This window comes from Falco biarmicus, chromosome 18 (assembly GCF_023638135.1).
Source record: "Falco biarmicus isolate bFalBia1 chromosome 18, bFalBia1.pri, whole genome shotgun sequence".
Classification (NCBI taxonomy): Eukaryota; Metazoa; Chordata; class Aves; order Falconiformes; family Falconidae; genus Falco; species Falco biarmicus.
Window position 1 is genome coordinate 1,557,283 of NC_079305.1, and position 19,683 is coordinate 1,576,965.

At 64.6% G+C, this 19,683-nt stretch overlaps 2 protein-coding genes across 3 annotated transcripts in view; one reads left to right on the forward strand and one right to left on the reverse strand.

The window, feature by feature from the left end:
* FER1L5 (fer-1 like family member 5) overlaps positions 1-9,654 on the forward strand; it is a 25,657-nt gene extending 16,003 nt beyond the window's left edge. The window contains 20 exon segments of the mRNA XM_056321759.1: positions 779-896; positions 991-1,189; positions 1,829-1,854; positions 1,938-1,979; positions 2,057-2,179; positions 4,072-4,128; positions 4,131-4,205; positions 4,283-4,444; positions 4,526-4,617; positions 5,430-5,600; positions 6,541-6,689; positions 6,763-6,902; positions 8,001-8,089; positions 8,187-8,282; positions 8,385-8,526; positions 8,610-8,709; positions 8,820-9,022; positions 9,109-9,218; positions 9,310-9,457; positions 9,550-9,654. Coding sequence (XP_056177734.1) covers positions 779-896; positions 991-1,189; positions 1,829-1,854; positions 1,938-1,979; positions 2,057-2,179; positions 4,072-4,128; positions 4,131-4,205; positions 4,283-4,444; positions 4,526-4,617; positions 5,430-5,600; positions 6,541-6,689; positions 6,763-6,902; positions 8,001-8,089; positions 8,187-8,282; positions 8,385-8,526; positions 8,610-8,709; positions 8,820-9,022; positions 9,109-9,218; positions 9,310-9,457; positions 9,550-9,654 — 2,347 coding nt within the window.
* Positions 9,655-9,906: 252 nt separating this feature from the next.
* LMAN2L (lectin, mannose binding 2 like) lies at positions 9,907-19,612 on the reverse strand. Of its 2 annotated transcripts, XM_056321714.1 has the most exons (9): positions 19,253-19,612; positions 19,046-19,164; positions 16,585-16,702; positions 16,032-16,114; positions 14,435-14,467; positions 13,935-14,096; positions 13,738-13,852; positions 12,342-12,461; positions 9,907-11,737 (listed from the first exon to the last, which is right to left on the reverse strand). In XM_056321714.1, exons 1-9 carry the CDS (start codon positions 19,380-19,382, stop codon positions 11,595-11,597), a joined length of 1,023 nt encoding a protein of 340 aa, XP_056177689.1. In that variant the 5' UTR covers positions 19,383-19,612; the 3' UTR covers positions 9,907-11,594. The 2 variants fall into 2 exon arrangements, with proteins under 2 accessions (XP_056177689.1, XP_056177690.1); XM_056321715.1 differs by lacking the exon at positions 14,435-14,467 and having other exon boundaries at positions 19,253-19,609.
* Positions 19,613-19,683: the final 71 nt, after the last annotated feature.

Here is a 19,683-nt window from a genome sequence, read left to right on the forward strand (position 1 = left end):
TGAGGTCTGGGAGGGGGACAGGGATGGGGACAGGGATAGGGAGAGGGATGGGGACAGGGACAGGGAGAGGGATGGGGACAGGGGGCGCTGGGAGCAAGGGCATGGATTGGAACAGGGGTGAAGAAATGGATGGACAAGGTCTGGGATGGGGACAGGGATGAAGGTGGGATGGGGACACGGTCCAAGATGGAGACGGGGAGAAGGACAGGTTGGGAACAGGGATTGAAGGTCTTGGAGATGGGGTGGGGGCAAGGACAGGGATGGGGACAAGGATGAAGACAGGCTGGGGATGAGGTCAGGGATAGGGACAAGGATGGGGACAGGGACGGGGATGGGGACAGGGATGAGGTCTGAAGTGGAGACTGAGAGAGGCTGGGGACAGGGACAGGATGGGATGAGGGCAAGGACAGGGAGAAGGATGGGACAGGGGGAGCTGGGGACAAGGACATGGACTGGAACAGTGACAAAGACAGGATGGACAAGGTCTGGGATAGGGAATGGGATGGGGACAGCAATGAAGAAGGGGATGGCCATGGACAGGCACAAGGACAGGGATGAAGGTGAGGACAGGCACAGAGGGACGAAGACAAGATGGGGACAGGATGGGGCTGGAGATGGGGACAGGGCAAGGACGGGGACAGGCACCTTCAGCATCCCGCTGGGAATGCAGCCCACGCGAGGTGACCTCCTGAGCACCCAGGGGACCCCACAGGGTGACAGCTGCTGGGTGCCCCCCCCCCCCCCAGGTGCTGGCGTGGGGGCTGCGGGGGCTGCCTAGGGGCGTGCGGGCACCCAGCCTGGAGGTGCAGTGTGGGGGCCAGACCCTGCGGACCCCCACCATCACCGACCTCGCCGCTAACCCCAATTTCCCCATCAACGCCTTCCTGCTGATGCTGGTGAGGATGTGGGGGGTGGGTAAGGGGGGTGGCAGCACCCCACCCATGGGTGCTGCCGCTGGCACCCTGGGGTGACGGTGCAACTCGGCCCCAGCATCTGCCGGCGGAGGAGGAGTACGTGCCCCCCATCCGGCTGCGGGTGCTGGACATGCGGGATTTCGGGTACCGGCCCGAGGTGGGGCAGGCCTGCGTGCGGGGCCTGGGGCAGTACTGCTGCCAGCCCCACGGGAAGGGGCAGCCCCCCAGCTCTGGAACCCCCCAGACCAGCTCGGGTGGCCTCCTGCCTGGCTCTGGTATGGCCCTGCCCAGCCCAGCCCTGGTACCCCCCTGCCTCTCCCTGCTCCTTGGTACCCCCTGCCCCATCCCTGCCCCATCCCCGCTCTCTGGTACCCCCCTGCCCCATCTCTGCTCCTTGGTACCCCCATGCCCCATCCCTGCTCCCTGGTACCCCCTGCCCCATCCCTGCCCCATTCCTGCTCCCTGGTACCCCCCCTGCCCCATCCCTTGCCCCATCCCCGCTCTCTGGTACCCCCCTGCCCCATCTCTGCTCCTTGGTACCCCATGCCCCATCCCTGCTCCCTGGTACCCCCTGCCCCATCCCTGCCCCATTCCTGCTCCCTGGTACCCCCCCCTGCCCCATCCCTGCCCAGCCTTGGTACCTCCATGCCCCATCCCTGCTCCCTGGTACCCCCCTGCCCCAGCCCTGCCCAGCCCTGGTACCCCCCCTGCCCCATCCCTGCTCCCTGGTACCCCCCTGCCCCATCCCTGCCCAGCCCTGGTAACCCCCTGCCCCATCCCTGCTCCCTGGTACTGCCCTGCCCCATTCCTGGTACCCCCTGCCCATCCCTGGTAATCCCTGGTACCATCTGCCACATCCCTGCCCCACACTGCCCACCTCCAGGAGGGTGTATTTGCCCCTTTCCTCTCCACAGCTGCTCCCTGGGGCAGGATAGCGCAGGTGAGTCCCCCAAGCCCTTGGCACCTGGTGGCCCCAGCCCCCAGTCTCAGTTTCCCCCAGTAAATCCCCTTTTCTCCCTGCAGCTTCTGCCCAGGATCACCGCCAAGATCGGGGCTGAGGGCAAGGTGGGCACAGGAACGGGGCCACTGGCCACCAGGGCCACCCTTGCCCCCTGTCCCCACCTCACTCTGCTCCCCACCAGGCTGCAGAGGAGAAGAAGGAGGCGGATGAAGATGAGGGTGAGGAAGACTGGTGGAGCAAATTCTACACGGCCATGGGGGACAAGACAAAGAGCCGGCAGGGGACCAGTGGGGACAGGCTGAAGGTGAGCCAGAGCCTGGGACCCAGAGCAGGGGACAAGGATGGGGCCAGGGACAGGAACGGGGATGGAAGTGGGGTATGATGGGACAAGAATGAAGCGGGGGATTGGGAGGGGGGATGGCTGGGGACAAGGACACAGATGGGGATAGAGATGGCGATGGGATAGGGACAAGGTTGGGGATGAGAAGAGGATGAGGACAGGGACAGTGATGGGGAAGAGGTGGGGAATGGGATGGGACAGGGACAGGGGTGGAGATGGGATGGGGACAAGTTTGGGATGGAGACTGGGAGGGGAATAGGCTGGGGACAGGGACAGGGATGGGATGGGAAGGGATGGGATGGGATGGGGATGGGATGGGGATGGGGATGGGATGGGGATGGGATGGGAAGGGATGGGATGGGGATGGGATGGGGATGGGATGGGGATGGGATGGGGATGGGATGGGATGGGGATGGGATGGGGATGGGATGGGATGGGGATGGGATGGGATGGGGATGGGATGGGATGGGATGGGGATGGGGATGGGATGGGGATGGGATGGGGATGGGGATGGGATGGGGATGGGATGGGATGGGATGGGGATGGGGATGGGATGGGATGGGGATGGGGATGGGATGGGGATGGGATGGGGATGGGATGGGATGGGATGGGATGGGATGGGATGGGGGATGGGGATGGGATGGGATGGGGATGGGATGGGATGGGATGGGGATGGGATGGGATGGGGATGGGGATGGGATGGGGATGGGATGGGGATGGGATGGGGATGGGGATGGGGATGGGGATGGGATGGGATGGGGATGGGATGGGGATGTGATGGGGATGGGATGGGGATGGGGATGGGGATGGGGATGGGATGGGGATGGGATGGGATGGGGATGGGGATGGGATGGGATGGGATGGGGATGGGGATGGGATGGGGATGGGATGGGGATGGGATGGGGATGGGGATGGGGATGGGGATGGGATGGGATGGGGATGGGATGGGGATGTGATGGGGATGGGATGGGGATGGGGATGGGGATGGGGATGGGATGGGGATGGGATGGGATGGGGATGGGATGGGATGGGATGGGATGGGGATGGGGATGGGGATGGGGATGGGATGGGATGGGATGGGGATGGGATGGGGATGGGATGGGATGGGATGGGGATGGGGATGGGATGGGGATGGGATGGGATGGGGATGGGGATGGGGATGGGGATGGGGATGGGATGGGGATGGCGGATGGGATGGGGATGGGATGGGGATGGGATGGGATGGGATGGAGATGGGGATGGGGATGGGATGGGGATGGGATGGGATGGGATGGGGATGGGGATGGGGATGGGGATGGGGATGGGGATGGGATGGGATGGGATGGGGATGGGATGAGGATGGGATGGGGATGGGATGGGATGGGGATGGGGATGGGGATGGGATGGGGATGGGATGGGGATGGGATGGATGGGATGGGATGGGGATGGGGATGGGATGGGGATGGGATGGGATGGGGATGGGATGGGGATGGGGATGGGATGGGGATTGGATGGGATGGGATGGGGATGGGATGGGATGGGATGGGATGGGATGGGATGGGATGGGGATGGGGATGGGATGGGGATTGGATGGGATGGGATGGGGATGGGATGGGATGGGGATGGGATGGGATGGGATGGGGATGGGATGGGATGGGATGGGATGGGTTGGGATGGGATGGGGACAAGGTCTGGGGTGGAGACTGGGAGGGCAACAGGCTGGGCAGAGGGACAGGGCTGAAAGTGAGATGAGGACAAGGATGGGGATGAAGACAGGATAGGAACAAGGATAAGAAGGGGACAGGGATGGGAGAAGCACCAAGAGGGGGATGGGGATGGGAAGAGGGCCGAGGCCAAGGCCAGGACCCTCTCCCCAGATCTACAGCTGTGAGCTGGAGGCGGTGCCCGACTTTGGGGGGCTGCAGGATTTCTGCGCCAGACCTTCCCCCTCTACCAGCCGGGGGGTCACCCTGAGGCGAGGGAGGACCCCGTGCCTGTGGGTGAGTTCAAGGTGGGTGAGAGCCCCCGGGGGGGACCCGAGGGCCACAGGGGGAGCACCCCAGGGTGACAGCCAGGTGCCTTTCGCAGGGGCTTTTCTGTATCTACCCCCTGCCTGAGGACCCCGAGGTGCCCCCCCCACCACGCCACTTCCAGCAGCTGCCCCCCAGCCAACCCCAAAAGTGCCTGGTGAGGGTTTACATCATCCGGGCCTTCGACTTGCCCCCCCCGCGACAGGAACGGGCTGGTAAGGCCACCCATGGGTGCTGGGCAGGGGTCCCCTGTGCTGTCCCCCTCCCCACACCACCCTGATGGTCCCCTCCCTGCTGCCAGTGTGACCCCTACATCCGTGTCTCGCTTGGGACGAAGACGCTGGGACAGCGGGACCAGTATGTGCCCAACACCCTGGAGCCTGTTTTTGGCAGGTATGGCCAGGGTGGGTGGCCCGGTGGCACCGTTACCCCCAGTGGCACCATCACCCCTGGTGGCACCGGGCTGGGGGGTGCCTGGCACGGAGAGGAGGTGCCCAGGGGGGCTGGTGGGGCCCCATTCCCCATGTCAGCATGTCCCCATGCCCTGTCCCTCTGCCAGCAGGTCCCTATGCCACTGGGTTGACATGCCACTAGGTCCCCATGCCACCACATCCCCATTCCCCATGCCAGCAGGTCCCTGTGCCACCAGATGCCCCATTCCCAATATCTGCAGGTCCCCATGCCACCAGGCCCCCCTTCCCCACAACAGCAGGTCCCTGTGCCACCAGATTCCCCATTCCCCATGCTGGAGGGTCCCTGTGCCACCAGGTCCCAATGCCACCAGGTCCCCATGCCACCAGATGCCCCATTCTCACCATCTGCAGGTCCCAATGCCACCAGGTCCCCCTTCCCCACAACAGCAGGTCCCTGTGCCACCATGTCCCCATTGCCCATGCTGGAAGGTCCTTGTGCCACCAGGACCCCATGCCACCAAACGCCCCATTCCCCTTACTGGAGGGTCCCTGTGCCACCACGTCCCCATTCCCCGTGCCACCCAGTCCCCATGCCACCAGATGGCCCATTCCCCATACTGGAGGGTCCCTGTGCCACCCAGTCCCCATGCCACCAGATGGCCCATTCCCCATGCTGGTGGGTCCCCGTACCACCAAGTCCCTGTGCCACCAAGCCCATGCCTATGGGTGCCCACTCCCCATGCCAGTGGGTGCCACCCCTGACATCGGGGTTGATGGCACTGCCACTTCCAGGCTGTTTGAGCTGACGGGCACCATCCCGCTGGAGAAGGACCTGCGGGTCACGCTGCTGGACTATGACCTGCTGCCCCCCGACCAGGAGATCGGCACCACCACCATCGACCTGGAGAACCGCCTGCTCTCCCGCTTCCGCGCCCACTGCGGGCTGCCCACCGTCTACCGCACGTGGGTGCCCCTGGAGGGGGACACCAGGGGGCTGGGGACATGGGGGGTCCATGGGCCTGAGCCCAGGAGTGGGCATGGGGTGGGCACAAGGATGGGGACGGGAGAGGCGTGAGGAGATGGTCGTGGGGTGGGCACAGGGGGATGGGGTGGGTATGTGGGGGTGGGCACAGGGATGGGGTCAGGATGGGCACAAGCAGGTTAGGATGGGGTGGGCACGGGGGTGGGCATGGGGTGGGCACAGGGGGATGGAGATAGGTGGGTACCATGGGGTGGGCACAGGGGTGGGCATGGGGTGGGCACAGGGGGATGGAGATGGGGTGGGGACATGGGGTGGGCATGGGGTGGGCACAGGGGGATGGAGATAGGTGGGTACCATGGGGTGGGCACAGGGGTGGGCATGGGGTGGGCATGGGGTGGGCACAGGGGGATGGAGATAGGTGGGTACCATGGGGTGGGCACAGGGGTGGGCATGGGGTGGGCACAGGGGGATGGAGATGGGGTGGGGACATGGGGTGGGCATGGGGTGGGCACAGGGGGATGGAGATAGGTGGGTACCATGGGGTGGGCACAGGGGTGGGCATGGGGTGGGCATGGGGTGGGCACAGGGGGATGGAGATAGGTGGGTACCATGGGGTGGGCACAGGGGTGGGCATGGGGTGGGCATGGGGTGGGCACAGGGGGATGGAGACGGGGTGGGGACATGGGGTGGACACAGGGTGGGCACAGGGGATGGTTGTGGGGTGGGTGCAGGGGGATGGAGATGGGTGGGGACATGGGGTTGGGCACAGGGGATGGAGATGGGGGGTACGTAGGGGTGGGCACAAAAAGATGAGGATGGGGTCGGCACAGGGGTGGGCAAAGGGGGACAAGGGTGATGGCCAGGGAGGGGACACCCAGGAGGGGTAACGCCGCAGCCCCCAGCCCACCCACTGCCCCACAGCACCGGCCCTGGGTACTGGAGGGACCAGCTGCCCCCCAGCCAGACACTGGAGCACTTCGCCCGCACCCGGGGGATGCCAGCACCCGAATTCAGCGCCGAGGGCACGACGGTGACCTTTGGGGACCATACCTTCCTCCTCAGCCAATTTGGTGGGTGGGGGTCGGGGTGGGGGGTCGGGGTGGGGGCGCAGGGAGGACCGTGTGCGACAGCTCAGCCTTGCAGAGAGTGGCCCCTCCGCGTCCCGGCAGCCCGAGGCACCCCGCGAGCGCCTGGCCCTGCACGTCCTCCACGCCTGTCACCTTGTCCCCGAGCACCTCGAGACCCGCACCCTCTACAACAGCACCCAGCCCGGGCTGGAGCAGGTGAGGCTGGGGCACCCTGAGGTGGGGGGGATGAGGGCAGGGAGAGGGGGGTGGAGACCCCAGGGTGATGGGGACCTTGGGGTATAAGGGGGTGCCAAGGGGATGATGAGGACCTTGGGGTGACAGGGACCCCAGAGCGATGGGGACCCCAGGGCAGGGAGGGATGCTGGGGGTGGGGGGGGGTGGGGGGGTGATGGAGACTCAACAGGGACCCTGCAGTGACAGTGGGATGATGAGGGGACAGCCAGGGAGGGACCCCAGGGTGATGAGGACCCTGGGGCAGGAAGGGATGCTAGGGCTTGCCCTGCTGACCCGGGAGGTGACAGGGACCCCAGGACAGGGGGGATGCTGGGGGGGTGATGAGGACCCCAGAGAAGGGAGGATGCTGGGGGGGGTGACAAGGACCAGGGGGGGCGATGGGGACCCAAGAGCAAGCAGGATGCTGGGGACCCTGGGGTGACAGGGACCCTGTGGTGACAAGGGTGGATGCTGGGGGGGGTGACGGGGACCCTGGGGTGGTAAGGATGGATGCTGGGGGGGGTGACGGGGACCCTGGGGTGGTAAGGATGAATGCTGGGGGGGTGACAGGGACCCTGGGGTGACAAGGATGGATGCTGGGGGGGTGACAGGGACCCTGGGGTGGTAAGGATGGATGCTGGGGGGGTGATGGGGACCCTGGGGTGGTAAGGATGGATGCTGGGGGGGGTGACAGGGACCCTGGGGTGACAAGGATGGATGCTGGGGGGGGTGACGGGGACCCTGGGGTGGTAAGGATGGATGCTGGGGGGGTGACAGGGACCCTGGGGTGACAAGGATGGATGCTGGGGGGGGTGACGGGGACCCTGGGGTGGTAAGGATGGATGCTGGGGGGGTGACGGGGACCCTGGGGTGACAAGGATGGATGCTGGGGGGGTGACGGGGACCCTGGGGTGTCAAGGGTGGATGCTGGGAGGTGGTAGAGACCCCGGGGCAGGGAGGGACACTGGGGGCAGGGGTGTGTGATGGGGACCCAGGGGTGACGGGGACACCCTGGGACGGGGAGGACACTGGCACTGGGAGCCAGGGGTGCTGGTCCCAGCCCCTCTGGGTGCTGTGCAGGGCAAGGTGCAGATGTGGGTGGACATCTTCCCCGCCAGCCTCGGGCCCCCTGGCCCCCCCGTTGACATCACGCCCCGCAAGCCCCAGAGGTGAGCACCCAGCCAGGGCTGGGAGGTGGGATGGGGACATCCCGGGGCGGGGGGGGGGGGGAAGGTGACACGTCCTCGTGTCCGTCCCCTCCCCGAGGTACGAGCTGCGCTGCGTGGTCTGGAACACGCGGGATGTGGACCTGAAGGACATCAACCTGCTGGGGCAGCGGATGAGCGACATCTACGTCACCGGGTGAGCCAAGGCCATCGCCGCATCCCCTCCACTGGGGAGGTGACAGCGGGGCTGTGGGGACACGGGTGACAGCAGCGTCCCCTCCCTCCGGGTGGCACGCAGGTGGCTGGACGGGCTGGAGGAGCAGAGGCAGAAGACGGACGTGCATTACCGCTCGCTGCAGGGCGACGGGAGCTTCAACTGGCGCTTCGTCTTCCCCTTCGAGTACCTGGTGGCCGAGCAGCTCTGCGTCCTGCTGCGGAAGGTGAGGGGCACCCCGGGGTGGGGGTGCTGGGGGACACGGGGAACCAGCGTGACACCCCCTATTCCCCTTCCCTGCCGCGGCAGGAGCATTTCTGGAGCTTGGATGAGACGGTGCTGAAGGTGCCCCCCAAGCTCATCCTCCAAGTGTGGGACAACGACAAGTTTTCGGCTGACGATTTTCTGGGTGAGACCCCGTTTCCTTTCCCCTGGCAGGGTGGGGGGCACCCGGGGGGGGTGGGGGGGCACTCAGGGGGGGATAGCCAGCTGCCCCCCCACCTTGCCTTTTCCCCACAGGCGTCCTGGAGCTGGAGCTCACCCGGCTGCCGCAGCCAGCCCAGCGGCCCCAGGACTGCACCCCAATGGCGCAGGAGACCCCCCAAAGCCCCTGGCCCTGGCGGAGGGTGCAGACCCCCTCCTGGTTTTCCCTTTTCCGGCAAAGACGGGCACGGGGGTGGTGGCCCTGCACGGTGCAGGAGGGCGGCAAGCGGCGCCTCTCGGTAGGTGGCGGAGGGATAGCGGGGGGGGACAGCGGGGACTGGGGGGGCTGGAGGGCCAGATCCTGCACCCCGTCCCCCTGCACCAGGGTAAGGTGGAGCTGAGCCTGGAGCTGCTGACGGCGAAGGAGGCGGAAGAGCGGCCAGTGGGGAAAGGCCGGGATGATCCCAACATGTACCCAACGCTCCCAGCGCCGGCGTGAGTCCCTGGGGAGAGCGGCTCATCCCCCGGGAGGGGGGGTGGGGGGGTGCTGGGACAGGGGGGTGACTGAGCTGGGTGTCACCCGCAGGCGGCCCGAGTGGTCCTTCCTGTGGCTGCAGGCTCCGCTGCGCAGCCTGCGCTACAGCATCTGTCAGCAGCACCGCTGCCGCATCAGCTTGACGCTGGCGCTGCTGCTGCTCTTCGCCCTGCTCCTCACCTTCGTCTACGCCACCCCGGTAAGCGCAGGGGGCACCCCCAAATCCCCCCCCTCACCCGCTGAAAAGCTCCCCCACCCCCCTTCCCCAAGCTCCCCTGTCCCTCCTCGCAGGGTTATTTGGCCATGAAGCTGGTGAACCCTCTCCAGAACTTGCACCTTGCCGGCAGCGAGCACCAGGCAGCCGGGCATCACGCAGCCAGCGTGGCCAAGCCCTGACGCGCCAGCGCTGGGGAGCGCCAGGGGGTGCCACCCCTCCGCGTCACCTCTTTAATAAAGCCACATCCAGTAACAGTCAAATCATCGACCCCGACACCACTGGCTTGGCTGGGAAAGGGGCTACACCGTTTTGGGGAGCCCCACGACACTGGGATGTGACCCTCCCCCCCCCCCCCCCGGCACCCACAGCATCAATTTGGGGAGAAAACGCTGCGGCCAGGGGACCTGGCGGTGACAAGGAGCACAGCCGTGTCACACACACACACCAATGTTTATTCCGAGACACCAGTTACAGCTCCAGGGAGAGGCACACACGTTTCACTCCTGGTGATCAGGCAAAAAGAGGCAAAACACCAGGAAAAAAAAAAAAACCCTGACCTTGCACACCACAACGACCGTTGGGCACTTTGTAAAAAGCTCCCACCTACCCCGGTGACAGCATCCTGCTGAAAAAAAAAAAAAAACCACCATCCTTTTTCTCCCCACGTTTTCTCCCCACGCTGGGTACCACCGGGCCCCCCACGGGGATCCGTCCTGCGTGCGAGCATCCTGGAAAGCTGCGGGGCAAGGACACAGCTCCCCGGGACCCCGTGGAGGAGGGTGCTGCCACCGCTGGAGCTGGCAGGGTGGCAAATTTGCCTTCTTAAAAGTCCCCAGAGCCACTAAAACTTCCCTGGGACAAAGTGACCTAACATCTCCCTTCTCCTGGGTGTCGTGTCCCACCCCCCCCACACACACACTTTGCGAGCGACCACTGGGGTCCCCGGGGCGAAGGTGGCTGCGATGACCGGCAAGAAAAACCGCAGCGAAATCATTGACCGAAGCACTGAGGTAGGAATAAACCACGAGTCCCTGAAAGGCAGCGGGAGCTCCAGCTCTGAGAGGCAGGAGAATCACCCCATCCCCCCCCCCCCCCCTCCCCGAGGCTCAGCTCCTCCTCGGAGGGGTCCTCGGGATGCAGCGAGCACCAAGGGGGAAAAGGTGCCAAAAGCCACGACACGACATGCAAACAGCACCGGTGCAGGCGGCCGCGCCGGGATGGGAGGCGTGGGGAGGCGGCGGCATGCTCGGCAGCGGCCCTACGGAGCGGGGAGAGGGGCCGGAGCCCCAAGACGCAGCAGCAAACGGTTCTTTAAAACGGGGAAACCCAACGTTACACCCCAAACTTGGGCAGGGGGGGGCTGCAGCGAGGGGCTGCCCCCCAGGGTGGCTTCATGGAGGGGGCCGGCTGCTCCCCAAGGAGCGAGGTTCCCAACCTCACCACGGAGAAAACACCATCAGTGTCCCCCCACCCCAAAATACTGAACCTGGGTGACTAGCGGGACAGAGAGGGGCTGCGGGGCGGTGGGGGGGGGGGGATTTAAAGTACAAAGAAAAGCAGCCTGGCCCCCCAAACCAGCCTCGGGCAGGCGATGGAAAAACAGCCGGAGCGGATGAACAGCTTGGAAAGATCCCTCCTGGAAATGAAATCGCTGGAGCCGAGGGGCTGCGAGGGTTACGGTAAGGCTGCGGGAGGTTATCCCGGCAGTCGGGTGAGGAAAGCAGGCTCGTTGCTCGCTGGCATCCCTCTCCGCCGGGATTTCACAGCCCAGGTGGTGACTCCTGCCCGTACGGGCAGAGAGACGGCTCAGCACCGCCGGCGCCTCGCGGCACAGCCCATCCTGAACAACTCACAAAGCAACGCTCCTTCGGGGGACAGCAGGGTCCATCCCTGCGGCGCTCAGCTCCCGGTCCAGCCGTGCTCCCGGTCCAGGAGCGGCGTCAGAGTTCTGGAGTCCGGTAAGAAACGGCGGCCATCCCCACTGGGATTTTCGGGGGACACACAAGGGTCCCTGCCGTGAGGGTCTGTCCATCACACTCTGGCCAGTCTGGGATGGGTGGGAGTCGGGATGTGGCTAGCGAGGGCTAGCAACGGGCCGTCCGGGGGGGGGGGTCCCAAGTCAATAGAAGTGTTTCCTGCTCTGCTCCTGCCACTTGTTGTAGATAATGACTCCAATGACGATGGCGAAAACAATGGCAACGAGGGAGAAGAAGACGATTAAGAAGAGAGCCAGGCCGCTCATGGGCTCCAGCGGTGCCTCCACTGTGTCACACGGGGGGAAAAAAAAAACCAGCTCGTGAGCCCCAAAACCCAGCTGAGATTTACCTGCACCACCCCACAGCGACACACCGCTAACCCCACGCACGCCCTGCCAGCCTCACGCCACCCCAGGATTTGCCTTCCCAAAATTTTCAGGCTGGGCTCATCGTAAAAGCTACAGCCGCGAGACCTCAGGGCGCGCAGGCGGCTTGCGGACGCGTCTGGGGTGGGATTTCTGGATGGGAGATGCCACCGTGGAGGTTCAAACCACCAGAAGGTTCCAGTGGAGCAGCACATCCTATTTTGGTCACGGCACGACCATGGCTTAAGCCCAGTGTGCCAGGGTCCTCCGGGAAAAGGCAGCGCTTCTCCGAGGGTGAGCGCCCACCCCAAACGGAGCTGGGCTGTGCCACACGGGGTGACAACAGCCGGTGGCGCGAGGAAGAGGGCACGGACCTCCCGATTCCAGCTCATTCAGCTGGTTTGCTGGCAACATGGGTTTCTGTTCCACATGCACCACACCTCCACGACCCTTACAAACCACCCCCTCCCCCAGATCCCCACCAGTCCCACCTTCCCCAGGGAAAGGCTGGTGGCTCCTACTCACTTCCCGGCAGCTTCAGGTTGTCCACGACCGGCAGATACACCTCTCTGTCCCGCTTCTCCTCCTCCGGCGTCCGCTCCACCGTCAGCTGGTAAAGCTTCAACGAAATGATGTCGTGGTTGTCTGGAAGCAGAGGAGAAACGTGTCCTGGGGTGTCACCGCTAAAAATATGGCTCCAGCCAAGGATTTGAGTGCCGCAGGCAGCACCGCGGGATGTTATCACTCGGGGCAAAGGTGCCGGCTCTGACTTTCCGAGGGGGGAAAACTCACCTCCGCAGGGCAGGGTCTGCGCTGGGCTGAAAGCTGCGCCCTAGCGCGGGGCCCTCTGCCAACAGGCACCTCTAAGCTACTTAAACTGAAAAACAGCCCAAACCAGGAGGTCATCTGACTCGAAACCACTCGGCCACCCAAAGGGAACGCGTTCGCATCGGCCTCACGTGGCCCTGCTTCCTTTGCTCGTGATGGGGGAGTTATTAGTGGGACCAGGCGAGCGCTCCACACCAGCCTGCCCGCTCCCCAGGCGCTGGGCGGAGATCTGAGGGGGAAAAGGAACTGGTGGTGGAGCCAACAACAGGCCCAGACACCGGCCATCAACGCGCTTTTGTCGAGGCACGACCCAAATCGGGCTTCAAAGCCACCGAAAGAGGCGCAGGGGGGTAGCGTCAGGTCTCACAGCGCTTCCACCAGCGGCGGGAGGGAAGCGCTGCGCTGAGGAAGGCAGGAGGCTTTAGCTTTAGCTCTCTACAAAACCCGATTTACGTTGGCCCATGTCTGCAGCACCGTTTCCAGGCACGCCTGGCTGCTCCCGACCTCGCTAACAGGCAATTTAGCTCTGGGGCTCCGAAAATTCAAAGCAAAACAGACCCACAACATGGCCCGGAGAGCGAGCAGGAGCGAGCATCCTGGCTTGGCCGTAACGCCCGAGGCGTCTGCAGCGAAGGCAGCTCCTTCCAGCGCTGCCCTGGGGGCTAAGCCAGGCACCACGGGCTGTGGCACAGGAGATTTTTTCAGTGCTCATCCCGTTTTCACTCCTCCCACGGCACGTGTTTTGGAGAGAGAGCCTCCGGCTGAGCCAGTACAGCTGCTTGGCCACTGTGTCGTTGAGGGGCTGGCTGAGGTCGGGCCGTGGCTCCGCGGGGAGCTCAAGGGAAGAGGGAAGCACTGCCTAAAGCGCTCAGGGGAGCGACGTGCCCAGACAGGGCTTTGGGCTCCTCAGGAGCTGCTGCAAGATAAAAACCAAGGCTCCCATTCACAGCTCAAGGATGCTTAAAGCATGGAAAGGTCCTCACGTGCTTCTGGAAGCCCCACCAGGTGCCAAGCTGCACCTCCAGACACCCAAAGCTGCACAGGAGCTGCCAGGACCACTTGGGAAACAAGGCTGGGGACCCCAGGGCAGTACCTGACAGGTCTCCGGTGACAGATGAAGTCCCAAAGTAGTACCCACGGGGCAAGCGCACACCCGGCACGTCAATGCAGTCTCTCCACTCGTGCTTACCGTCGATATCGATCAACACCTGAAAAAGAAGCAGCTCCCTCAGGCTCCCCTAGACCCCCCCCGGCCCCGCTGCCCGCTCCGCCCCGGCAGGCAGCGCTCACCGTCAGTCTCCTCTTGACGTAGCGGATCACCAGGAAGGTGTCGTGGTTGAGGTTGCGCACCATGGCCGTGCAGCCCCCCAGCTCCGTCGGTCGCCCATCCCGGTCGTGGTCGTAGGTGAGAGAACCGTTGTTCACCATGGCCGAGATGTAGGGGAAGACACGCTGCGAGGGAGGGGGGCAAGGCTGGGGGTCAGATCCTGCTCCTCCTTGCTTCCTTGGCTTCCAGGGCCAAGAGTTGTGACAGCTCTATGGACCCTAAACTCCTTCATCCCCCCAAAACTCTGCCTCAACAAGACACCAGCATGACCCCACTCCATCCCCCAGCCTTCCTCAGGCTCAGCCTCAGCTCCCAGATATCCAGGGGGGAGGACAGCCGGTTTCCATGCAGCCTCTGCCAGCTCACGCAGGGTTTTCTAGAACTCAGAGGAGAGAATTCCTCAACTGTGAGCCAAGGTGAAACCCCACCGCTTGGGAACAGGTAGGTCAACAAGAGCAAGTACCTGATTTCCCGGGCTGTACCTCCTCTTCTGAGCCTGAGTCCGGGGTTAGCGCAAAGCAAGAAAGAGCACAGAAGCAAAAGACGGTCACAGACCAGGGTTTAGTATTAACCTGCAACCTGGAAACTTCATCCCTAGAGAGCTCAGTGCGTTATCGGCTTAGCGGAGGCTAAAGCAGAGAGGAGTTCAGGCGTTCGGTGCCGAATCCCAGGACACACAGCGAGGAAACGGTGCCGGCGGGCAAAAGCCACGTCGAGCATCGCCACAGCCAGCGCCCCAACAGGGACACATCGGCCACCACAGCTTCCCAGGGAGCCACAACTATCCTGCCCCTCTTCCCTCAGGAATAAGACGCTTTTTTTAGCCTTTTAAAAGCGAGAGAAAGCCGCTGTGAACTCAGAAGCCACGACAACAACTGGCCGATCTGCTTTTCTCCATCTCTTCCCTCTCTCAGTGCTTGACCGGAGGGAGGGCAGGCACTTCTGGCTGCAGACCACGCCAGGAAGCCGGCCACCCACATTCCACTGATTATTTTTTGTAAACAAAACTTGTTGCGCATCCCTTTACCCCAGAATAGCAGAGCTGCCACCCCGAAAATCAAGGGGATCCACCCAACCCTGCGCTAATCCCCAAGCGCTGCCGGTAACACAGCCCCAGGCGGCTCAGAAAGGCTTTAACTGGCACAAAGTCCACCCCTGCGCCGGAGCCGGCTGCTTTGCGTGTTTGAGCAAAAGCTGGTGGTTACTCAACGTTTACTCAGCCGGTCTGAGGTCAGAGCACATCCCAACTGCACCCTCCTGTCTCCCTCCCTGGGATGAAGAGCGTCCCGTGGGGCAGCAGGGTTAGCACCGAGGTCTGGGGGTAAAACAGGGCCTAGATTTTCAGGGAAACTAGAATGAAAAAAAGGTCCCAGAGCTTTGGTTTTGGAGCATTGAAAGAGATGCCAGCGTCGGGGGGGGGGGGGAAGGGCCTGATTTTAACTGCTTCTGCACTCCCCTCTCCGCAAGGACAGGTGCCAACCAACCCTCAAATGAACAGCAGATGCAACAGGAACACAAAGGTCCTTCGACAGGCACCTTGCAAAGAGGCAGAGCGCAGTCACGCTGCACCCCGAGAGCGGGGAAAGCCTCCCGCCAACCGGCGGCTACGGAAGAGCCCTGTCGTGCAGGCAGGGCTGGGCTGGCAGCTCGGGTACTGCTCTACTCAAGGTCTACAAAGACCACGCTCTTATTACAGCTTCACCTTGACCACTACCAGCCGGCAGCCTCCAGAGCACAGCAGCTCACAAGGCAGGGGTGGTGCCATCAGCTAGTTTTCTCCTGCCCCGAAAGCCTTTTCTCTGGGTAAAACCGACCACAAAACTACCTTTTCCTACGGCTTTTCACGCCGCTGAAGAGTTACCGCCTCACTAGGAAGGGAAACCGACTAGGCAGAGCGCAGCAGGGAAAGGCGACGGAGAGGAAGCGGAGCAGCATCTGGTCTCTGATTTAAGAGCTCAAAAAAAATCGCGCCCTGCCAACGACGAGCTGCACTCGCGGCACCGGGAGCCGTAACCGCGGTTGTGGCAAGCAGCACGGTCCCGTTTATCCTTTGAACTCACCTCCTGCTGCTTTTCCTCGTTGGGGTAGGTGTCCACGAACACTCCCAGGCCCAGGAAATTGTCCTTGCTTCCAAAGACAGGCCCTAGAAGGAAGGAAAGGCTCTGAATCAGGGCGGCAAGGCCAGGCAGGCGTTGCAAAGGGTTTGTTACCCGTCCCTTTGCTTTGCGCTCTGTATCAGGTAACGAGGCAGCCCTCAAGCAGTGAATTGAGCACGGAGACCCTCCCCAGGCAGGGAGGGGGATCAGAGGGTCAGATTAAACCCCCTGCCCTGTGCTGGGCAAGGATGAAGCTTCCTCCGCACTCCGCTGTTGAAGGAGGTGACTCCGGGTGCAGGAAGCCCCACACTTCCCCTGTGTGGGAATACTCCCCACGCTGCCCACCCCCAAGCTGAGTCCAGCCCCCCAGGACCCCCAGAAACCCCAACCCAGGGTGCCAAAGCTCAGAGACAGCCTCACCCACGGTTGTCACCCCTTCTTTGCCTCCCAGGGTAGAAGAAAACCAGCCCTAAGGCCCCAAAACGCTGCAAGTCCCCAGCCTCTGCTGGCGCTGTACCTGGCTGCATGCGATCTTTGGTGTACCAGATGGCAAAACCATCTCCGTTCAGGTTTTTCTTGCCTTGCCCGTGGATTTTAAAATGCACCTGCATCTCCCAGTCTCGCAGGTAACACGGCTGCAAGAGAAGGAGCGTGGATGTGAAATTGAGGGCGGCCCTCGGGCCGGCACCCACCGCTTCCCTGCCCCTGAGGCTGAGGGGCTGGCAGGGGTGGACCACCGCAGCTGGCTGCGCCGTCCTCTGCCCATCGCAGCAGCTCCACATGCTGTCACACCAGAGACCGGCCCCCCGTTCCCCCTGCTGCCCTATATTATGGATCCGAGCAAAAATAATTAATCCCAAGGGACACCATTAAACCAAGGGAATGGCTCGTTACCCAAGGCTATAAAAAGCTGAGGAACCGACCCCCATCTCCCGCTATTCTGAGGCAACAGCAAACCCAGCTAAATCGATAACTCACACCCGGGGGGGGGGGGGGGGAAGGCAGGAAAGGCCGAGAAGCAGCTCCTAATTGCTGATGAGCCGATTATTTCTTGAGCTATTAACAAATTCCCTGCGCTAACGGGCACACAGCACGATAAGCTTATAACAGATTTGCTCACACGACGCCGTGAAGCCGGCTGGCGGCTTCGCCTGGCACCCACATTTTGTGGGAGCCGTAAACCCGAGGAAAAAAAAAAAACCAAACCAAAACAAAACCAAAAAAAACCCAAAACCCACCCAACGTAACTCCCTTCCTATATTATTAAAATAAAAATTGAGTGGGAGGGATAGTTTCTGGTCTTGTAGGGCATCTTTCAAACCGCTGCGGAGCAGGCTGGATGCTGGGGCACAACACACACACCCCCATTTTCAACCCCAAATGGAAATTCAGGGGGAATTCTCGAGGTATTAACGGGAGCTTTGCTGCCTGGCGGGGAAAAGGCTGGCGAAGGGAACGCAACGCCTTGGCCAAGCTGGCGAAGGGGGCAGCGGGTGCGTCCCGGCGGCCCCCCCAGGGACCCCCGAGCTGGCGAAGGGGGGCAGCGGGTGCGTCCCGGCGGCCCCCCCAGGGACCCCGAGCTGGCGAAGGGGGCAGCGGGTGCGTCCCGGCGGCCCCCCCAGGGACCCCGAGCTGGCGAAGGGGGCAGCGGGGTGCGTCCCGGCGGCCCCCCCAGGGACCCCGAGCTGGCGAAGGGGGCAGCGGGTGCGTCCCGGCGGCCCCCCCAGGGACCCCGAGCTGGCGAAGGGGGCAGCGGGGTGCGTCCCGGCGGCCCCCCCAGGGACCCCGAGCTGGCGAAGGGGGCAGCGGGTGCGTCCCGGCGGCCCCCCCAGGGACCCCGAGCTGGCGAAGGGGGGCAGCGGGTGCGTCCCGGCGGCCCCCCCCAGGGACCCCGAGCTGGCGAAGGGGGCAGCGGGTGCGTCCCGGCGGCCCCCCCAGGGACCCCGAGCTGGCGAAGGGGGGCAGCGGGTGCGTCCCGGCGGCCCCCCCAGGGACCCCCGAGCTGGCGAAGGGGGCAGCGGGTGCGTCCCGGCGGCCCCCCCAGGGACCCCGAGCTGGCGAAGGGGGCAGCGGGTGCGTCCCGGCGGCCCCCCCCAGGGACCCCGAGCTGGCGAAGGGGGCAGCGGGGTGCGTCCCGGCGGCCCCCCCCAGGGACCCCGAGCTGGCGAAGGGGGCAGCGGGTGCGTCCCGGCGGCCCCCCCAGGGACCCCGAGCTGGCGAAGGGGGCAGCGGGGTGCGTCCCGGCGGCCCCCCCAGGGACCCCGAGCTGCTCAGTGCAGCACCCCAAATTCACCTGTGGGGGACTCGGCCCCCGCAGCCATCACCGGGCCAAAGACCGAAAGCCAAAGTGCTGCTGGTACCCCCAGCCCAAAGCCCCCCCAGCTCCAAGCCCTGCAGCCCACCTCTGCCCCACTCAACACCCCTCCCCCTCGCCCTGTGGCCCCCACAGCCCCCCCCCCCCAGTTCCTCCCACCGCCACCTTGGCCCACACTCCCCCAGCCCCCCAATTCAAACACCCTCTGCGTCCCCACAGCCCCCCAAACCCCCCATACCTGCTGGCCTGGACCCCCGCGCTCCCTCATCTGCCCCAGCCCCCCTGACGCCCCCCCCCCCCAACCCAAACGCCCTTCCCCCGGCCCCCAGCCCCCCCCCAATCACCCGAAACCCTCAAATCTCACTCCCCTCACCCCAACTTGTCTCAAATATGCTCCCCCCCACCCCATCCCACCCCCACAGGGGGCACCCCAGTGTCCCGACCCTCCCCTTCAGCCCCCCACCCCGGTGCCCCCCCAGCCCCCCATACTCACTCCAAGCCCCCAAATCTCACTCCCCCCTCCCCAACCTGTCTCAAACCCGCTCCCCCCCCCCCACCGCAACCCACCCCTACAGGGGGCACCCCGCTGTCCCGACCCCCCCCCCAACAGCCCCCCCCACCCCCGGTGCCCCCCATCCCCCACCCCCGGCGCCCCCGGGCTCACCACTCGGTTCCAGACGGCTCCCTGCTTGCTCTGCACGTCGGGGGTGAGGCGGATGTACTGGGTCATGACCATGGCGTTGCCCAGCAGGTCCCACAGCCCCGAGCTGGCCGAGCCCACACCTGCGGCCCACACGTACCGTCGGTACCGGGCGCCGGTAACCGAGCACCGGCTCTCCCCCTCCCCTCGCCGCGCCCCTGCCCCACTCACCCTGGTAGGGTTTGGAGAGCGAGTGCTCACGCTTGAGGTGCTCCTCCGTCTGCTCGGCCCGCGGCCCGCCCAGCCCCAGCGCCACCGCCAGCAACGCCAGCCCGGCCCGCCACCGGCCCGCCGCCGCCATCTTCCCTCCACCGCCCGCGCCGCGCCCCGCCCCGCTCGCCTATTGGCCGCCGCGCCCCGCCGCGCCCCGCCCCGCTCCCCTATTGGTCGCCGCGCCTCTCGCGCCGGTTGGTCGAGCCGCCTGTTTGTCAACCAAAGGGCGGGGCGAGCGCAGGGGATGATGGGCGATGTAGTTCCGGTTATTTTAAAGGCTCCGCTCCGGCACCAGCGTTAGTGCGCCCCACCCCCGCCTGCGTCCGGTCTCCCGGGTCTTAGTGCCCACCCCCACGGCTTAGCTTTCCCTCGCAGGTCCTATTGCCTCC

Bases quoted from the DNA above. Each gene is read 5' to 3' on its own strand.
- LMAN2L (XM_056321714.1), bottom strand. From the start codon at position 19,382: ATGGCGGCGGCGGGCCGGTGGCGGGCCGGGCTGGCGTTGCTGGCGGTG. The intron at 14,468-16,031 runs GTGAGTTCAAAG...CCCCGGACTCAG, and splicing joins ACGAGGAAAAGCAGCAGGAG to GCTCAGAAGAGGAGGTACAG. The intron at 11,738-12,341 runs GTGAGTAGGAGC...CGTGTGACACAG, and splicing joins CAACCTGAAGCTGCCGGGAA to TGGAGGCACCGCTGGAGCCC.